This window comes from Anser cygnoides, chromosome 4, assembly GCF_040182565.1.
Source record: "Anser cygnoides isolate HZ-2024a breed goose chromosome 4, Taihu_goose_T2T_genome, whole genome shotgun sequence".
NCBI classification, from domain to species: domain Eukaryota; kingdom Metazoa; phylum Chordata; class Aves; order Anseriformes; family Anatidae; genus Anser; species Anser cygnoides.
Window position 1 is genome coordinate 30518019 of NC_089876.1, and position 21704 is coordinate 30539722.

The 21704-nt window shown below is 40.2% G+C and overlaps 2 protein-coding genes across 2 annotated transcripts in view; one reads left to right on the forward strand and one right to left on the reverse strand.

Moving 5' to 3' along the window:
- Positions 1-11210, reverse strand: part of RASSF6 (Ras association domain family member 6) — a 74091-nt gene extending 62881 nt beyond the window's left edge. Inside the window, exon 1 of the mRNA XM_013190603.3 lies at positions 11071-11210. The gene's annotated coding sequence lies outside the window, so the exon portion shown is untranslated. The remainder of the gene's footprint in view (positions 1-11070) is intronic.
- On the forward strand, positions 1326-4569 carry LOC106041918 (interleukin-8). Its single transcript, XM_013190618.3, has 4 exons — positions 1326-1541; positions 2312-2447; positions 3045-3128; positions 3707-4569. The coding sequence occupies exons 1-4, from the start codon at positions 1481-1483 to the stop codon at positions 3735-3737; spliced, it is 312 nt and encodes a 103-aa protein (XP_013046072.1). The 5' UTR covers positions 1326-1480; the 3' UTR covers positions 3738-4569.
- Positions 11211-21704: the final 10494 nt, after the last annotated feature.

Genomic DNA, 21704 nt, shown 5'->3' on the forward strand with positions numbered 1-21704 from the left:
ACTCAGAAAGTGGTAGGAGAGTCAAACTTGGTTATATCTTTTCTTAGACCAGCTGATATAGTGATAGGAAACAGAGGAATTTTCATCACAAAGTTTCTTTATCAAGGGAGTTAATGACTAATGGTAAGTAGTAAAATATAAGAAATTATAAACAAACTGTTCAATTGTTCTTATAAATAAATTACAATATTTTACATGCTAAAGATAAGTTGAGTTTTTACAAACTCCTCAAAGCTAGGGAGAAATATCTCTATAAATCCTCAGACCACAGAAACATGAAGCTTTGAGGTTGGAAATGACAAGCAGCAAAAGTCTTTGTAGACAAAAGAACAACTTTTCTACAGCATCAGAACAGAATGTCTTCACCTAATCGCATGCACTCCAGGTGGGTTAAAAACCATATCTTTGTTTATGTGATAGATCACCATTTGAGCCCAAGTTTTCCCTTGAAATGGCTATTATTTCTACCAGCCACAGTAAATAAATACTCAGCATTCATGCAACAAGGTTCTTTAACAAGCTTGTCTACAGCAGTACCGTAATATTTATTGTTATTTCCCTGTGTTAAGACCTAGGGTTACCGTAACTGAAAGAGAAACGAGTTATTAACAATACCAATATTTATAAAGCAAACAAAAGTAATTGTGTTCGGCAAGTCATGTCACTGTGTTTGCATACAAAGCTTCCTCATTCATTAACATGTGTTACAAGAAAATTGCGGAATGATTTTCAAGGTTGCATAGAATCAAGTATCTACATCCCCTAGGAAGCTCTGAATACTACACCCTCAATTCCTTTACTAAACAGAAAGTATTGGAGATGAATTTATTTTGTAAGATACCACTTTAACAGAAAAAAAAAAGAAAAGAACAAAAAAAGTCAGTAAAATCAAAATAGCGCAGAGGTAAAATCTTGACTGCAGTGGAAAAGCTTTTCACTGATTTCAGCACTATCTGATTTCCATACCAATTGTGTAAAATCAGATAAGTAGAAGCTATCACCACCAAGGGAGAGAAGAAAATAAATATCTCAAACATCCCTACAAAAACAGTTATTACCATGAAGAAAAAAATACAATTATAACATAAAAGTAATTGAAACCATCAGAAAGTTATATTATGAAATAATAAGCATATGCATTACAGAAAAAGCACAACATTTACAAAAGTCTACAAAGGAAACTGGACTGCAGGGATATTATTTATGTATTTTAATAAACTAATGCATTATATTATTTGCAGGAGAATAATTCATCGTCATCTAGGAAGGAGTTTCACAACAGTCATGTGACTCATTTTTACTGCATCTGGGAAATTCCTCTAACGCAATCTACAAGCTAGCAGAGCACACAAGTCAGGCACAAAACCATATAAAAGCACAATGGATTGCTCAGTTCAGATATCAGCAATCCTCTGCCAGGAGAGGTCACAGCTCCACAGAACCTGAGCTCAACAGCCAAGCTAAAGACTCCTCTCTAATCATGAACGGCAAACTTGGGGCTGTCCTGGCTCTTCTCCTGATTTCCGTGGCTCTGTCTCAAGGTAAGCGAATCCCTGCCGAGACCCACCTGACTGCAGCACTGCCTTGGCATCTGCCAAGACGCGTGTCCTTGCAGAAAGGTAGCTTTATGCTTGTTTCAGCAAGTTGGTTTCTTCTGAAATATTTTCAGCTGCTTCTCCTCAGTCAGAAATTTACCGTGCAGCTCTCGTACTGAAGAGTTACTGACATCTTGTGGGAAAAATTTTAAGGATGCTACTGATATTTGCTTTGCTTCTGTATTTCAAGTGCATTTGGCTAGAGGCAGGATCTTCTTAAAAGTGTTTGAATGTTCCTCTGCCTTCCCACATGAAGGACAGTATTTTTCAGCTTATCAGCTCATGTTTTTTACTTCTTGACCATGCTGCCTCAGGCAAGCAGTATACAGCTGGCAGTGGAGAACAAACAATAAAAACATGCAGCAAAGACGAGCCTCAAGCTAGGGAAAAAATGCAGGGCTCTATCTTCTAGACAGGTGCCAGTCTGTCAATCCAGATAGTGAAATGATGCAATCAGCAGTGTTGTCAGTGCAAGTAACAACAAAATGTGTGGTTTTATTTTAAAACGCCACGCTAATTTAATTTTAAATGTGCTCAGGTATTGGATCCTCTGAAAAAAATAAACAACTGATTTTTACATCATGAGGATTTAGTCAGCTTGGCCAAATGCAGGACTCTAATCTAGAATGTTGTTAAGACGGAGCAGCCGTGCTTTCTGTCAATACAGCGATGATAAAACTGCCTCTCAAAGTGCAATCTTCCTTTTCTGCTTATAGGCAGGAGCCTGGTAAGGATGGGAAACGAGCTCCGGTGCCAGTGCATAAGCACTCACTCGAAGTTCATCCACCCTAAATCTATTCAAGATGTGAAGCTGACGCAAAGTGGCCCCCACTGCAAGAACGTTGAAATCATGTAAGTGCCTCTGCAAGAGCCTCTCTTCTGTACCTGCACTCCGCACTGCGCTGTGGCTGCAGGCTTTCTGCGTAGTCTCCCTTTCTTGTATATTTCTGAACTGATCTGTATTTATCTGTCACGGGACACACCGAGTATTTGTTCTACAGAGGTAGAACATGAATTGCAAGGACTGGTCAGTGCTTAATGCACGAGGGACTAACTTAGTTTGAATCCTGCATTTACTTGGCAGGCAAAACTCACAGTAAAACAGTCCTGTGACCACCTCAGAGAGACAAAATACGTTCCTGTTAAGCAGATTTAGGGAGCCCCTGAAACTAACCTGGTTTGGGACAGCATGGAGGAGGGAGTAAGATGTTGCAATCTGTATACTGCTGAAACTCCTCTTTGCACTGGAGGTTTCAGCGCTTTTTTGAGAATCTTTACTAATGCAAACAAACTCCAAACAAGTACCTATAAATATTGAGGAGGATTAATGGAAATGTGTGAGCCATCTGAGTGCAGGCACGCAGACTCTGAAAATGCAGTATTACACTCTGTGCACAAAACAAACCCACGTACTATTTTCCTGACTTTTTTTTTCTTTCCTTTTTGCAGAGCTACTCTGAAGGACAACAGAGAGGTGTGCTTGGACCCCACTGCTCCCTGGGTACAGCTGATCGTAAAGGCAATTCTGGCCAAGTAAGTCCTGTTCATTCTCAGTTTGGGCAGTTAAGTTGTAAGCCTCCCCAAAAAGCCAACTTGTAGGGTTTCATAGTGATAGTTTCCATTTGCTCTTAGTCAGATTTAAAGAACAAGGATACTTGTTGCTTAGTTATAGAAATGAGCTCTTTTGTGAGCTCTGCTGCAGGGTCCTTGCTCAAGCTGCTATGCCTCTATTAAACCACTAAGTACTGGCAACTCTGTCTGCAGGGAAATGAACATTCCCTGAAAAATGGGTCTTTAGTACAATCCATCTGCCCCTTAATTGCAGTATCCTATGTCAATAATCCATACTTCAAAGTTAATGAATTCCTTGATATGAGCGAATGCAGAAACTCTTGGTGCAGAAGTTTCCTAGCTGGGCACCAGCTATGCAAACACTGGCACTCCAGTAATTGCTTTTGAAACTTTGCCTTCATTGTCTCTGTGCCTTGTGACAGCAGACAGAGTTGGAAACAGAGCACTCACTCCTTCTTAACTGTTCATGCAATACTAAGTAATGATAATCGTTCTCTGAACCGCCTTTTAAACCACCCTTTTCCTTCACCTCTTAACAGGGCTCAGCTCAATTCTGATGCACCGCTGTAAGAAAAATACAGACAGAAAAACTCTCAGAACCGCTCCCGCTCCTCCGCTGAGAGAAACACCCAAGGAGAGCACCATCCTACTCTCAGGAGGCATGCCACCTTCCTCCTCCCGCATCGGTGTTCTTATCTTCGCCGTAGATCACCGTGTCTACTTATTTATTTATTTATTTAACTGCATCTATTTAAGAAAGTCTTTCAAAATGGTCAGTGCTGTCCGTAGGACACGCTGTCCATTGAAACCGGAGATACTGAACAGGAGAAGTGGCTTGCTCAAGGAAATGAAGATCCCTTGGAAGTCACTTCAGTCAAACACAACCAGTTAAGTGCAATGCACTTACAGCACAGCTTGCTTGTACGAAGCCCTACTATTTTGCTATTACAGCAGCAAACCAGTAAATCCTCCTGCTCCCCTGGAGTGCTCTAGTATGTTGTGTCAACAGCAGTTTCCTTAATCACAGTCAGCCCGTGGCTTCACTGTGAGCTCTGACTTTATGACTTCAAAAATCTAGCCTGCAGAATCTGTAAGAGAGTGGCTTTGGTGTTTATTTATTGTGATTTCTGTGGTATTTATAAATATATTTATTTAGTAGTTTCTACACAAGACAGAAAGCGATGATAATTTATTTAATTTCTACTGTATTTTCCATTCCTAATAATAATTTTTAAAGAAATGTTCACAGACCTGTTACGCTGTGTAAGGACTTGGTTCTATGTCTAATTATCAAGTTATTCATCAAATGGAAAAAATTGTAGCTTATATAGACAGAATTTGCTTGTGAGAATGTCATTATTCCTGACAATATTTTAATAAATGCTTTCTACAAAAAAAAAAATCTATTTGTTATCTCTTTGTTATTTTACATTTTCATTCACTTTATTTGGAAACAATTTGCTCCAGTTTTGCTATCCTGGTCTGATTTCTGGAGCTGAAATGCCAATTTGGAGTCCATGGTACTTTAAGTCACTCTGTTACAGTAACCTGACACTACTGAATGCAAAACAGAACTCCTAGCTCTGGGAAGAGGGTAGGGTAAAATGCTCATCCACCTCTCTTCTGGCTTTGAGGATTGCTGGGCTGTGGGGCAAGGCTCCTAATTTAGGTTCCTTGTTATAAGACAGCTTTACCCTCAGATGTCTGAATGCTGCCCGTGCCCGGATCAGCCCCAGAGCTGTAAATCCTGACTGCATCAAAAGGCCACTATTTGTCTGCCAAAATTTTAGGGTCTGTATTTTAGGCACCCAGATATCAAGCATTTGTCCTGGTGTAACAACAGCTTGCTACTCTGATTGCTGGAACAGAGAGCACTGAGTGCGCTACACCTGCATCTTTGAAAAGAAGGAAAGACTGAAAATGTCTTGCACTTAGGAGAGGAGAAGGCTGAGGAGAATTTGAGCAAGATTTAAGAAATCACGTAGACAACTGATGACATGAACACAGGACTCTTTGATGTTACTTGATGAAACTTGCAGGTCAGTGTAAAATAGGTGGAAGAGTACTTCTTTACACAGTATATAATTATATTGTATAGACCTTCTGGAAGGAGGCAGACAGATTCAGATACTAAAGGGAATACGGAGTGACACACTTCTCACTTCCCTAGGACCTGGCATGGTACAGTGGGGATGGCAACTCCCTGTTGCTGCTGATGGACACGGGGTGCTGGGCTGGATGGACATCAGCACTGACCCGAAGGGCATTTTGTATGTTCTCTTCTGGAGTAACCAGATCAGGCTTAGCTGATCTGAAAACGTGGCTTCTGTTTTGTTTTTGTTTTTGTTTTTGTTTTTCTCTTCTTCAGGATCACTTCCCAGAGTGAAAGGCACTTTGTGCAGAAGAACCAGCCGTCCTCGTGCCACAGCAGCATGGGGTTAGCATCCCAATTTACACTCATGCAAAGCAAATTCTTGACCAATTTGCCCACCTGTTTGCCCATTTCATAACCAAAGGCTGAATGAGGCAAAAAAACGGGCCTGCTTCTTCTCTTAAGAGAGGAAAAGGGTTAGGATTTGAAGGGCTTTATACCAGACAGGAGGAAAAGAAGATTGCAAGAGAGGTATTGAATGTTTTGGAAACTCTAAATCTATCAGATTCAAGACCTTGTCCTGCTGGATTTGGAACAGGGACTTAAGCCCATGTAGGAAGGAGATCTAATATGCCAGTCTGCACGTACTTCTTCCTGTTGCAAATACTAGCATTGCTATAAAAAAATGAAACCTTCATAAGATAAAACAGAGTATCAAGAGACTGACTACACAATAGCCCCAAGTAAACAGCATTTCCAGAGGATATGGCAAAAATAGGTTGGATTCCTGCTTTATCACTGGCACAAAACCAGTTGAAACTCAGGTGAATCCATATCCTTCAGACCCTGCGTACATTCTTTCTGAAGGTACTTCACCTTTACCTGTGATCTACATATTTTTAAAACCTCAAAAGAATTTTGGCCAGGTAACTTTGTGATTATAAAGCCAGAGAACAGTCTTTGGCTTGCTTCTTCTTGAAGACGTTGCTCAGTGAGATCAATTTCTGTTCTCTACACAACCCACATGAGTTTGGCATCAGGTTGAGGTGTTCAGCCACTTGCCCTCTGAACAGTGTGCTCTACAGTTACCACGTCATGCACAAACAGGAGAAAACAGCATCCTTTGAACACATGTAGACTATTTAATAAGTGTGTATGCGCACGTGTGTGTGTTTGCAGATGGATCTGTGTAATACACCAGAGAGCTGAGGAAGACTCAGGACATTTGTGCCACCACTGAAAGGACCCTGAGATTTCATTGCAGTTAACTCTACATTCTTGTCCACCTTCGCCTTTCTGCAATCGTGTAGAAGCTTCTGCTCCCCTTGGCCACTTCATTTTGCATCTGAATTGTATTCTGCAGCCCTGCCAGAAGGCCATTCCCTTTATAACAGCCGTCTGCATTCATCACCCTCCTTTTGTTTCTCTCCTGCCATCCTGACAATTAAATGCAACAGAGGTACTTATGTGTACTTTCTGTCCTCAGCTGTTTTCATGGTCCCTTACTTCACCTTTCTTCAAAACCACTTTCTCTTCCTTCTTACAGCAACAATTTCAAGCTGGGGGCAATGCAACAATAACAACAACCAAACAACCCAGCAGCAACCTCACGTCATTCCCCTTATCTTCTCCCTCCCATGGCTGGTTGCTGGAAAAACTCCATTGTGAACTGTAATGTGTTCCCTCAAGGTTCATATGTTTCATATGCTTTGTTTCATACGTGCTTTCTTAAAATATCGAAAGTATATTTCTCTCTAATGTATAAGTGTTGCAAACCACAGAGGAAGTCATTGAAAGAAATACTGGAAAGTCCCTGGACAAGCACTCTAAACTCTTCCTTAAAAGAACAGAGAATACAAACATTAGCTTGCTGGTCTCCCCTTTTCTGTCTGTGCTGTATATTGACTAATACAAACATCCTGGTCATGTATCAGGTGACAGATACTTTGTCCATGTTTTGCTTTCTTTTGTTTTACGGATTGCTCCCCATTCTGGAAATTATTGCATTTTTTAAGTTGTTATCACTTAACATGGGAAAATCCCAGGAAATTTACACATAGTGCCAGCTTGGTACTGCAGACTTGTTCCAAGCTTTGCATTTATTTTTGTTTATATGAGGATATTATGACTGACTCCACAGGAAATGGACCCTCTTAGAATCAGACTTCCATGGATGTTTGTGAGTCAGGAAATAGACATTTTATTTCTGTGTGCAAAACTGAAACAAGAATTTTGCCACCTGTGAAATCAAGACTGAGATGCTTGTTGTTGAAAAAAATTGCGAACGTTTGTTTTTAATATTATATACATTTATTTTTAATAGTAAGTATTAGTCGCAGTCAGTGTACAGATGCCTTCTTTCACCATTTCTATGGATCTCTAGAGAGGAAGACATTATGAGGGGAAGAATCTAGAATGCAGTCTGAGAATCTAAGTGTAATTTGGAAATTACAGTTTTGAATTACAAAAGGAATAAGCTGTTTCCCTTTCATCTGACTGAACGCCTAGCTAAAGTTCAAGTCCAAACACTGTATTATTGCAACTGCATATCTACAGTACTTATGATATGTTTTCTTCAAACCCATCACACTTCTTGCCTTCTCATCATCCTGTGACAATGATTTTTCCATGGTTTTATCATGTGTTGTAGAACTACACACATCTAGTTGCCTTCAACACGACACACAGGATTTTTTCATATTTTCTCATTTTTTTTTTCTTCATAATCCCTTTCTAAATGCTTCCTAGAACTCTAGATGCCTTTCTGGCTGCCATACATTGTACACAGTTGTCTAGGAGCATCAAACCTGTGACACCCAGATCTATTTCCTCAGGGGCAATCACAAAATTACAACTCCTTCTGTACATATACTGTTAGTTATAGATATAACTAGACATACTCATACTTACTGATGCTGTTACATCGCCCTTTCATTAACAGGCATCATTGTGACATCTTTCTACAACTTTCTGCAGACAGATTTCAGTATAGATACGTTTTTCGTTGTTTTTCTTTTTGTTTTTGTTTTTTTTTTTTGAACAAATATCATCCATTTTAACCAATTATCAACCTCTAACAGGTCCAACTATCTTATTCACGAGGAACATGATCAATTTTTTTGGAAAGAAAGGTATACCAGGTTGACCAGATCCCACTTGCGTCTATCTCTACTGACTCAGCCAGGATTCTAGGGGCTATAAGAAGAAAGACTTTCCTCTCCAAATGGCACACTGGCATCTCCAGTATCAGTCTAGCAATTTCTCCTATTCTCTACCAGAGGATGGAGAAACTGTGAAAAATCCAGTACGTTCTTCCTTTGCAGATCACTGTTTTCATAGATACAAACCTTCAAAATTTGTGGAAGTAAAATTTCATTAGACAAGAAGCTTGTTTTGAAAGCACATTTGGACCCAGTTAATTGCTCTTCCTCCAATGAGCTTTCAGCTTTTGGGGAAGGCAGTGGAAAAAGGAGAGCAAAGTAGCTTTTCTGACTCAGCTAACACAATATGCCAAAATGCCAAAATCAGTTTTTAAGCACTGAAGCAATGCTTGCACTGAGCTGCTGAGACTGATGATTTCCAGCTTTTCTTTACAAGCATTTTCTCAAATAATGAAAACTGCATGGCACGTATGTGCATCAAATGAATAAGCCCATCTACTTAGCTTGCTTTTTTAAAATTGAAGATGTGTATTTCATTCTTCCACAGAAATCACAATGACTTCAAAACCACTGTCAATTCTTCTTTCCCTCCTTTTTTTAATTTTTGAGGTCACCTTTTTTTCAAGATTACCAGCAAACAAAGGAATCACAATTCAACCACCCATGCTAAAACTGAAATGTCAATATGATTGTAAAAGTCTGACATACTCAACATTCCTATTTACAATTAGGGAGTTCCTCTGGAAATATTTCTATCACCTTTATTTACCTTCTTATTGCACAAGGATGTCACCAAGGAGGGAGACTTCTCTCATATCCAGGGACATGGATACAAATTTCATCTTTCTCTGCTACATGGTTAGACACCATTAGTTAGGAAAATAAGTGTATTTTTGGTTTTTGGATTCATATCTGTTCTTTCTTGACAGTTTCGATTTGCTGTGAAAGTGGGATCAAGACATGGGTGTGAAGGTGCTGAGAGGAATTAATCTTAATTCCAGGATTAAGAAAGAAAAATGCCACGCTTTTGGCACCCCTCAACCTTCTGAGGTACACTTTTGACTCTTACAGCCTGTTCATATTCCTCTGATGGGACGAATATTATTAGAAGGCTGCGTTAGCTCTGCAGGGGATGCAAGTCCAGCGTTTCTGCAATGAATAATACTGTTGTGAGCATTTGTACTGCATTTTGATGCAGCAGGGAAAGCATTTGTGCCCTTACACCTTTTCAGTGGAGGAGAAAGTGGTAATGCTTGGCAGTAGCTAGGATTACATACTGGGAAAAGCACATGTATGTGGACACTAGGAGAACTGGGGTTGATTTTAGGATGCTTGCTGTAATAGACCTGAGGGGTGCCTGGCCTTTGGGCTTCTGCTCAAACTTCTGCCCTCTAAGATACTTTTAAATTTGTTTCATCTTACTTCAAGTGGCTTACTATCACAGGACTCTTGGCAATGTAAAGGAATCAGGTGGTGCCAGGGAGAGTCTCCCTCCAGGAAATACCGAATAACAAAGAGAAAGAAAAATGTAGGCAGATGATAGGAAGTCAAACCTTACTTCTAAGAAATAGGAGCATTTTCTTTTCTTTCTTTTTGCTTTAACTCTTTGCAGTGCATTCTTTCCTTCTTTACTGTTTATGAACTGTAAGATACATATTTAGGGCACACATTTGCCTGTCTGCTAGACTATCATCGCTCTTCAAGTTATGTTAGTGTATACTCAAAGTATGGCAGTCTTCAGCAGTGATTACTGTTAACTGTTGACAGGACTTTTTTTGTCCCACTTTGCAGTGACCTTAAAATCCAGGTAAGAAGAAACACATGCATTTTCTGAAAATAAACTGTCCTCTTCCATGCACTTAAAGAAAGCTCTGCTTATGGCTATGAAGTACCAATAATACAGAAGCACTAACAGAAGACATTCTTGACCCATATCTAATCACGAATGGCATTGCTGCAGCCCTGACTGTTTCCCTGGTATCACAAGCTGTGTCTGAATGTGAGCAAATCCTTCAAACCCTTATGACTAAAGCCAGAGTAGCTTTCCAAAATACCCAGTGACCTACCTGTTAAAACCTGAGTGTGTGTTCATACACGTAGGCAGTGACAAAAACACTGACAAATGATTTTCAGTTTCAACAGCCTACGCTCAGTGAGAAAACTACCTACCCTCAGTACTTACTCTGAACTAAAACCTAGTGAACATTTAAAGAAACAGTCTACTCATGGTAGAAAATAATTGCTATGCAATATTTTCTGTTTGTCTGACCTCACTCTGATGCAGGTAAGGTCTTTCTCTATGTAGCATTCCTTTGTTTTTCTTAACTTTTATGGGAGGCAGTTTGTTTTGTGTTTGTTTTCCCAAAATAACAATTATGCCATATAAAAGAGGATTGTACAAATGTGGATTGCACAAATGTAAGAGGCATCTGTAGACAGGCTTCAAAGCAATAAAAATGATATTTGCAAAGGCATTAATGCAGATTTAATACATTACAACTAACCACAGACTGTGGTTTTATCAGGTTCCAAGTACTTGAAAACAAAGCTTTACATTCTAAATATTTATCTGTTTAGGACAAGGATCAGAGGCAATTCTTCTATCAAGTTTTGTCAATATGAGAACAATTTTGACAACTACATGTCTTACCAGGTCCAGCTGGAGAGATGCTTTGTGTAGTGGCCTCTATTCCTTTTCTCTTTTCACAGGTCAGACTTGGCAAGAGTGGGCTGTGAGCTCTGGTGTTAGTGTACAAGCACTTACGAGCCCTTCCCTTGCAGGGTCACTCAGGTAGCAAGATGGATCCAAGCAGACCTCACTGCCAAGTGAGAAAGCCATATAAGTGCCTTTGAAAAATTCCCTCTACTTGTCATTTAAAATTTTTCTTTACAAAACTAGTCGACGTGTTCATAATGCCCAACCATTGATATTTATTTTTGCTGTATTTTTGCTGCTCCTATGCTTCTCCTATTCAGCAGTCAATTACAGAATTATGCTAAAGTACAGGACAGTTAGGAAAGTGTAATTTGTGAATTACTTTATCAGAATCCTTTTCTTCTTACCTTTCTCTACAGTGTTGAAAAAAATATTCAGACGCTACTTGAATACAAGACAGAAGAAAGCCTATTTTACTCCAGGAGGAAGCATTCTGTAAAAATGTACATTGTGTTAATTTCCTACTGCTAAAGCATCCTTTCAACAAAATCTTTAAAGGCTTTACAGGCTCTGATATATGTTAGTCAGTAGAAGGATCAGACTAGAAAAAGGAGCTGCTGAGCCAGATGACAACTGCAAATCATTAAGTAAGTTTATCAGTGCCACACACTTGCAGGGCAGATGTACTTATATTATAGTTTGTCTGGTTGTTCTTAAATCAGGGAGCTGGGAAAGATTTCTCCTTTCTGAGGCACCACTTCTTTCTTGAATCAAAAATATCCTGAGTTGCAGTCAGCCTGAGGCCAGAATACTGACTGCACATTAATGGCTTATGGGGAAAAAAAAAAAAAACACAGCCAAATTCATGAACACCAGTTTTGATGTTATCATTTGGGGGAGCCATTTACTATGCTCTAGGTTAATATATTCAGAGGTTTTATAGATTTTCTACGTTTTATATATTCAGAGGCTCAAAACTTAGCTAGAATGCTATCTTTTTCCCTCCTGATTTAATACATTTTGATTCTTGTTGCCTCATTTCCATAACTACTCAAAGTTATTTCTTTTTGTGTGAGAATTTGGCTGGCAGGTCCATTTATTTATTTTGTTTTGTTCTAAAATGTATTGTAGGTAATGCGTCTTCAAGTGTTTGATCTAACCTTCTTGCTTCAAACAAATTAGCAAATTTTTGTATAATAAAAGGCTTAGCTCGGATTCACAAAATGTCACCAGACCAGAGCTCCATGAGGAGGAACAAATGCTGAGTTCCAGAAGAAAACACGCTGGCTCTGCAGCGCATCCCGAGCCCTTTGGTTTCTCTGGTGAAGGTGGGACCGGGTTTGGGCTCTGGGGTCCAAGAGAAGAGAGTTGATGCTGGACCTTGGGAATGGCTTACTGCATTTATGTCTGAGTCCAGGGTAAATGTGCAGAGCTCCAACGACTTTGAGTGACCCACAGTCCATGGGAGTGCAGGACCTGTGGCCAGATAGCTATGAAACTGTAGACTGTACATATTGCCCAGAAGGTATCAAACAAACTTTGCAGGTGACAGGTCAAAAACAAAGAAAAGGAAGTGTTTCTTCAAACAAGATGTGATTGAGCTGGGGCATAGAGAAAGACAAGTGTTCACTCTCACTTGTAATATGATAACTAGGGCCATCACATAAAGCTCAAAGAAGCAAAGTTCAGACAAACAATAGGAGGTGGTTCTTGGTGCAACAAATACCAGTATCAGATCAGTATCAATTTCAGATCAATATTTTGGCCTCACAGATGGGAATCTGAAGCCTAACAGTGTTCTTTGGTGCAAACGCAGTAATTGCTTTTAAGCACATAAGCTTAGGCTCTAAAACAATGTGACTTACAAACTAAATTTGTTTTCTTTCACAGTTACAACCATCATATACGACTGAAGTGTACTTTGAGACCCTGCAGCACACCTTGAGAGCTGCAGTGTTGGGAATCCTGCATCTTCTGCATTTAAGAAAAGCTATACATTAACTGGCCACATTCTAAATACATCTCAATGTCAAGTAAGACAACAGCATGGACAGCACAATTTAAAGAAAATATGGCCTTTGAGGGGAAAAAAAATCAAAGAACTGAAAGCTTTTAGTCTGGTTTAGAGAAATTGGAGCAGGAACTGAGATATATATTCTTGTACGTATGATGTTTGTAGGATGAAGACAGAGGTCAGTTGTTCAGCAGAACATCACAAGGGTGGGGTTAAAAAATAGCCTACTTTTTAACAAAGGAGGTATTACTCTGATGTTAACTTTATACAGGAAAGCTAGGGAAGCTTAGACACTGGAATGGGTTATCCATGAAGATCATTGAACTCTCATCATTCCCAAAGACACATCAGAGAAAGACTGGGTAGACTCAAATCTCCCAGCTGAGTCTGAACCAGGCCATTCTCTCAGGTCACTCTCAGTGCTACATTTCTGTCTTCAGATGAAAAAAAAATAAATCCAAACCTAAAGACTTCCTAGATGCTGCATTGCAAGTTTCAGCACATTACACACAATAACGTGAGAGGATTGGTAAAAACAAAACAAAACAAAACAAAACAAAATTGTAGTTATAATAAAAAGCCATTCACTGTGGTTCCACACTTCTCATTGCCAGCACACATTAGGAACAGGAGAACACTTAAGGAAATGCCTCAAATAAATATCCACAAGGAACTTGTGCCATTAGGATTAATGGAGTCCAATTTCCCCTGGAGTTGCATAAAGTTTCGTATTGAGCTACGGTGAGCTCTGACAGTATTTTTCTTGTAGTCAAGGCATTCATAGTTTGTCTCACATGGGAATATGAGAAACTTTTCTGGTGATACCTGGCTGCCTATTTCCCAGAACTTCCTACAAGCTTTATCTTTCTCATGTTTCTTTTCTGTCAAATTGAAAGGCATGGTTCAAATGCAACTATATATGACTGGGGAGACAGGCACATGGTGATTGCATGAGGCATATTTCCTTAGGAAAAGAGGTTAAAATAATGTATTAGAAGTGGTATAATAAAGACAATGCTAAGCTGATGTATATGGCAATCTTAATTTGCTGAGACTTACAACTTACAGGCAGTGTCAGAATCTGAAACGATATGTTCTCAATCCCCAAACACATTTTTTAATGTATTGAATGATATCTATATATAGGAGTGTGGTGGTTTTACCTTGCTAGGCAGCTGAACTCCACCACAACTGCTCTCTCACTCCCCCTCCTCAGAAGAGGAGGGGAAGAAGAAAAGAAAAGAAACAACTCAGAGGTTGGGATAAGGATAATTTAATTAAAGGAAAACTAATTATTAAGGAAAAATTATTATTAATTAAATAATTTAACTAAAAGGAAAAAAGGGAAAGGAGAAAAGGGAAAAACAACAACTACAACAACAACAAGCAAAGGCTGTGTGGAAGTGCAGAGGAAAGAAATTACTCTACTTCCCACAAACTAACGATGCTTGACCACATCCTTGAAGCGAGGCCTCAACGCATGTAGCCGTTGTTTGGGAGGACAGACATTCTCATGAGAGCCCACCCCTCCCTTTTTCTTCCTTTTTCCACATTTTATTGCTGAGTGTGACGCCATATGGCATGGAATGTCCCTTTGGTTGCTTTAGGTCAGCTGCCCTGATGATGTTCCTTCCTCACCTTTTGCCCACCCCCAGCCTGCTGGCTCCGGGGGGGGTTAGAGGGAGTCCTGTTGCTGTGCCAGTATTGCTCAGCAGTAGACACAACACAGGTGTGATACCAGTACTGTTCTAGCTCCAAGTGCAGAGCACAGCACTGTATGGGCTGCTGCAGGGAAAGTCAACTCCATCCCAGCCAGACCCAGTACAGGGAGTGATGGTGATTATGCATGTTACTGCTATGTAACAAGTGTTTAATGTGGCCAGTTCTTGAAAATACCATAAAACATGACAGAGGCAGAGTGTTTTCAAGTCTACACTGGAAACATTTACTGGCACAGAAACAGAAGTCAGGACCTAGGGGCTGAGGTCATTGTAAGACATCTAAGGACATGATTTTCACCTCTTCTCATTGAGCCTGATTTTCAGCCAAAGGAGTAGCTTGTATAAGCATGCCTATGGGTGAAACATCTCAAGGGTTTTCCAGTTGCATGGTTCCTTTCTCCATACTGCAGTACTCTTCAGAATTAGTTCCCAAATCTATCTGCAAACAAGTCCGCTGGTGTGGTTGGCTAATTCAAGCTCATACAAAGACCATTGCTACCAACTGCTAAACAGTGGCCGAGCATCACAGCTTTCTGTTGTTCATTACATAATGGAAAGACACAAGTTTTTCCACATTCAGAAGTAGAGTGAAGTAGGAACAAGATTTGAGCTACAGCATTTAACTGCAGATTTTAATTGCTTGAGTTTGGGACTTGATGATGCCCCGTGATGATCTGAACTGGTACTAATTGATGCACAGGCTTTATGCAATCCTTATACCTTTATATTTATCTTTATTTTATTTTTACTCCTGGTAGCTCTATATTAACAGATTACAGACTCTTTAAAAACACCCTGTTGTTTCCTCGAGAGCAAAGATTTCAAACCCTATAGTAACTGGCTTTGAAGGAAACAGAAACAGAAATAGAAATTCTACTGCAGTGCAAATATCTTTACTGTGGGACAGCAAATAAAAGGTTTAGCAATATCAGGCACTCAAACCCCACCCCTGTTTCTGCTGAAACCATAGAAACTGAGCCTTTTATTTGCTCAGGGAAACTCCGAAAATTCAGAAAATGGCCTAGCCATAATTAGCAGAGCAATTCAAAACGGTGCCATTGGGCATTTGGTACTTTGCACGAACACTTCTGGCTGATGTTTTCATGCCAAACGTTTGCACAAAAGCACCTTTTCTTCCACTTTGAATATCCAAAGCATTTGGAGACAGTGTGCAAGTCCTTTTCAATCCACGTGCCACAATTCCTGCCCTGCACAGGCTCCCTGAGCTGAAGAGGCACAAGGCAAAAATTGTCTGCCTCCTTCTTTCAAGGTTGGTACAAAATTAAGATGTAGCTGATCCTAACTAGGTCTTTCCCTCCCTGTCCAGCAAGTTTTTTCCAGTGGTAAGGAAAGGCAAAACATCCCAAGAGGAGCATGGAAGGACATGGCATAACCACAACAACACGAGGGCAAATCCACCTATAAACCAGATTGACAGAGCTGCAAATGACAGCCCATCATGTGGCATTACACTTCAGAAGCAAAAAGCAATGCATCCTGATTTTTTCCTTCCATTTTTTTTTTTGGTCCCTCCTTTACACATCAGCACTATTACTGTGTCTGGAAGTGCTTTTTCAAGCTTTGCTCTGAGTTCACAGATCTCGTAAATGGAGAGTAATGAGTGGTTCCTAGGTGGTCATGAGACACAGGTTCATCTGAGTCATTTTCTTGTTCCTAGGGGCACTTTCTGTTCTCTGAGCAGTGCTGTTATTGCAACGATTACAAATGCCAAAAGGTAATGCCATCTCCCTCTGCACCATCGCTTCCTTGCGATTCTTATTTTGCACTCTCTCTCATCCTGCTCAGCATCACAGCTGCGTTATCTGTAGAGAAGCTCTGTCAGCTACAACCTCAGTGCCTCTTCTCCATCGCCCGTTGGTAGCCTACAGACAAAAGGTTGCATCTAAGGATACCCAAAGATGCTTTCATATTATGTTTGCTATAATAAAGACTTTTTGCTTCCCTGTTACCTGGGCCAAGATGAAACTGAACCAACTGAGAGTACTACAGGTTTGCAAATGATCTGTCCAGAGACTGCTCCACCCTGAAGCATAATAAAAATACCTTCCTGAACATTTCCCAGGTATGTGCCTATCCCCTTGCTTTGGTGTAGCATTGTACTTCATCTGCCTGTTTCCCTAAAATATGCATTAGTCAAGTTTTCATCACCAACTTAAATGGATGAGTAATAGCGTGTTTAGTTTCTGCAAATGCTTAAACTGGAATTACATCCCATTATTATCACAAATCCAAGTGTGTTCATTCAAAGCATAAATATAATCTCAAAGCATAAACATAATCTTATTCTAAAATTCTGAAGATATTAAAATAATTTAAACTTAACAAAAGAACTGACCAAGTCAAGGCTATTTCTGAAATGCTTGAAGCCCTGTTGTTTTATTTTCCTCCTTAGAATCAATGATTGATTCGCTAAGGAATGACTGTGTCGATAAAACAGGATGAAACTTACATTTACCCTTTCCCCTACAAAAGGCTGTCTGTCAGAATCGCCACGTTTTTCAGATTTACAATCATTTGTTTCTGAATTGTTCTACAGATGGAAGTAATAAGCATCTCAAAATTCCCTGTTTCTCACCAGAATTTCTCATTTTCTTTTCAAATCCTCATGCTCATGCATGATATGTCACCAGTAGGAAACTCAGTGGAGACACGAAGAGCTAGGGCCCCCACTGCTCAGCACAAGGTGGATGTGCATTCTGCACGAGCAAAAATGGTCTTTTGAGGTCCCCTCAGAACCATTCCCAGTTCAGACCAAGGCAGCTGCTCTCTCAGATAAAGGACAGCTGTAAGATTGAAGAGCAGCTGCAATTTTTTTGATTCTGTGCTGTTTTTCAACACAATTGCCTACCTTTAGCAAAGAATTTAAATTACTGCATATTTACAGTGATGTTTTTTCTTCTCTCAGCCTTCTTATTCAGTTGTTTTTTCATTATAAAAAGCTTTCTATTTTCATCTTAGTTATAAAAAATACCAGCAATGTAGGTTCACATTGAAATATAATTCCTCTTCCACAAAGCCATTCATGACGTAGCTTCCCCAGAGGTGTAGTTGTGGAAGAGACTAGGAGATCGGTCTTCAAATCCCATGTGTCACTGCAGAGGAACCACTGAAGCCAAAATTTTAGTGACATCCTGACAGGAAAAGGACAGCTGGAAAACATCCCACTTCCTTTTTCTCCTTTTTATTTTCAAATAGTTACTTTAAATCTCCCCTTCACATCTTGGGTTTCCCACCTTCTCACAGTAATTTGTTGAGGACAAATATCAAGGGGCAGCTCTGCTTCTTCTGAGCTATCTTGTGTGGTGTCATACACTCTCGGAGGAAATAGGGCAACTACAGTACCTTGTTTGGCAAAATTACCATGATATGCTAATTTGATAATAGCCATCCGTGATCTTTCTGTAGAATCAGATATTTTTACTTCTCCTACCTGAGGCTCCTCCCATCTGCAGCTTCTACACAACTATAGAGATGGCATATTTTCCCACAGAATTAGGAATCCCTGACCACCCAACATACTAATATAAACCAAAAGCAAAGCATCTCAGACTAACACGCCAGGCTGGAAACTGCACGTGCTGCCTCAGGAGTAGCCTGACATGTGGATCGAGTGCACATATTTCAAGGATGGGAACCTTTCTCTAGCTTTTCAGCGAGATTGTTGAACAGATGAACTATGTCTCTGGAATATTTATTTTCAAATGATGAATCTTGCTTAATGAGAAAACTTGTTTGGATTAGTTAATCCACAGACATCTGGCATCTGTGCAAGAATTAGCCTCTAAGTATATACCTGCCTTCCTGAAACAAGCGCATTCTGGGTCTGTTCCATCCTTAACACGTCCTGAGACTGGGCCTGGGCTGCTCTTTATACCTGCTGTGCCAATGGCTCTTGTAATTACCGTGGTTAGCCCTGCAAATGCCACAGAAGCAATATGTGAGAAATGGCAATCGTAGACTTAAATAATCTGCAGAGAGTTCTAGATGGGTATGAAGATTTCTTCAGCATGTGTCCATAAAGCACTGTTTGCCTCACACTGAACAGGCTTGTAATATCCACATTAAAACTGGTACGAATAGAGAATAAAGGGGAATGTCCAGGCATGGATCCACCACAAGGAATGGCAGAAGGATGATAAGAATAGCATATACTCATGCCACCAAAACTCCAGCCACAACTCCCTGTGGCTTCTGAGATACTGGATCAGATAATAAAGGACAGGACATAGAGTGTCATGGGTTAAGGTGAAATCATACTGAAACTAATAGATACAATTGCTGTCCTTCATTAGTAATAATTTTATGAACAAGTACAATGTTTTCCAGATGAAAAAATTAGCAACAAAAGCACATTACACCATGCAAAACAATGACATATGAAAAGCATATGTAAGTAAAGGGTCATTGCTGATTGATGAAAGCCAGACTAATAGTCATTTCCAGCAGCTCCATCTAAAATGTTAGGTTTGAGATCACTTCCTAGCTCTTGGAGCTGCGTAGATGACCCAGCTGCACCCTGTCTCCCTGTCAGGACAACATGTGGGTTTCTGTCATCCTCTGCCACGTCCTGATCTTCACGGGAAGGAAACCTCGACACGCAGGGAGCAGAATCAGGCACCAGGTTGGAAAACTCCTCTTTCCCATATACTAGGGAAAAAAAGTTGGAGATGGAAATGAAGTAGGATACAACCACGGAGGTATATCCTGACAAGAAGAGCACTGGAAATACAGGCTAATTGCTGTCTGGAAAGAATAGTGCAAGCAAAGTTTTGGTATTTGCATTCAGGCAAAAACAACATTGTGCTATCTTTTCAAGAGAAACAATTTAATCAAAGCAATATCTGACTTCATGTTGACTTTCTCCTGTTTCCCAAATTTACCCCCTGAACCCAGAATTTAGGTCTGCCACTTGGATCAGTGAAGGGTGGTTATTTTCAGCTTCCAGTAGATTTTCTGCAGTTCCTACAGTGAACTATGGAAGGAAATTTTGAGGGGGAATCCAAAAACTACCTTATGCACATGGCCTTGGGATCCAGAAACCTAAGCACATGGACTCAGGGTCAGTGAAAGAGAATGACTGTGTACCTCAAAACAAGCCCTAGAACCTGGCACATTATAAAAATCCTGCTTGTGGATCTGATCCTCAGAAACCCCTTGGATCTTGACTATCTACTGGATAATGAAATGTTATAGGAGTTTTATAAGCAACAACATGCATTTAGAATTCCAGAAGAAAGGACTTTTGAAGACATTGAAAAAAAACTTTTTAAAAATTGATCTTTTGTTTTCCTGAGGTCACATGGGGTAAATAGTTTAGAAGTTAAATATAGTTTGCAGCATTGTTGGAGAACAAATATTGCACAAGGAAATACAGTCTGTGTATTTATAGATAAGCAGAATATTTGAGAACAGTGAAGATCTCGTGAGTGCACTCAGCTGTGTTTTGCATCTGGAAACAAGAAGATGAGCCAATTTTTTTCAGTACTTTACAACATGGCAGTCTGTTTTTATCCCGTCTAATATAATCTGCATCTAATTTTTATCTGCTGAGATGGGAACACCTAAAACATGTTTTCTTCCAGTTAGTTAGAAAATGCCATTAGCTGCAGTTGCTGTAATGCTGTAAAGCACATAAAATTTGTTTTAACTTATCCACAGGATACTGTCACAGTTGTCATGCTGCTGGGGATTTGGCAACTATGTTTGTTTGTGTGCATCTGTAATTTGTTTAAGTAGCATTCACAGTTTTCCAGACCTCAGCTCTTCATAAACGAGCACAGCTGAATTCTTCCAAGCAAGCTAGAGTTCTCGGGAAGCTGACAGCATCTTACAGATGCACATTTGGGGGAATACATCTATTTGCTGCAGGCTTGTCAGGTACCACAGGATCTACCCAGTAGGATCTCAGAAAAATTGTGGGGATTGTGCAGCTCAGAAGTTGATGTTTGTGGGCCATTCCTCCTACTAGAAAGAACTAAGCAGGGAGGCAGACCACTTCTTGCTCAGACTTCTGCAGAGGCAGGCAGCTTTTTATTATGTGTGTGTTCAGTGTAGGTGAACACAGAAAGAGTAACTAAAAATGAAACAAGATCCTCCACTAGCATTTACCTTTCACTGAATTATTATACATGACACTGCCTGGAATTAATAGCTTATGACTCCATGCTTGGTGCCTAACAGAAAAGGAACTGTGCAACTGGGCAGGAGACAGCCCTGCAGGATACGTGACAGTGTCCCACTGGAGCTCAAACAACACAAAACCCTTCCACCCAGCAGTTTGCCACTCCAGCCAACAGCTTCTTTGATGCGATGCGTGCAAACTCTCAGAGACTGCCTGCACAAATGCAGGGTGTCATTAAACAAATGTTTGGCTGGAGACATTTTGGGTTCTGGGTTTGGTCTAATTGTTGTTCCCCACTGGTGGGAAACTCATGCCTATTAGAGCAAACATGCTGAAAAAACCCAGTGTGGGGTGGTGACAGGAAGACTCTGCTTGTCCTCCCTTAGAGGCAAACCCATTGGAGTTCAACAGTCCCGTCCCCATGTTTAGTGGGGGAAATGGCAATACCTCCAGACTATACAGGGCTTAAGGTGCAATTATGTAGGTAATCAGCTGATTGCAAACTCACACCTCTTGTAATCCAAATACAGGACACGAGAATACAGAAATGCCCAGAAAATAGGATCACAAAGAAAGGCTGGGAGACATGCCTCAAAGATCTGGTTTGTAGTGCATATTAGGCTCCAAACATTAAGCAAAAAAAAAAAAAAAAAAAGTTGGTTTTGGCCCATGCAGTCCTCCTGTGACCCAACAAAAGACGTGCCAGCATTTTGTTAGAGCCACACACCATCACTTCACAGCCCAGCTGGCT

Coding starts and splice junctions, on each gene's coding strand:
- LOC106041918 (XM_013190618.3), top strand. CDS start 1,481: ATGAACGGCAAACTTGGGGCTGTCCTGGCTCTTCTCCTGATTTCCGTG. Junction 2,448..3,044: donor TGCAAGAACGTTGAAATCAT/GTAAGTGCCTCT, acceptor TCCTTTTTGCAG/AGCTACTCTGAAGGACAACA. Junction 3,129..3,706: donor GTAAAGGCAATTCTGGCCAA/GTAAGTCCTGTT, acceptor ACCTCTTAACAG/GGCTCAGCTCAATTCTGATG.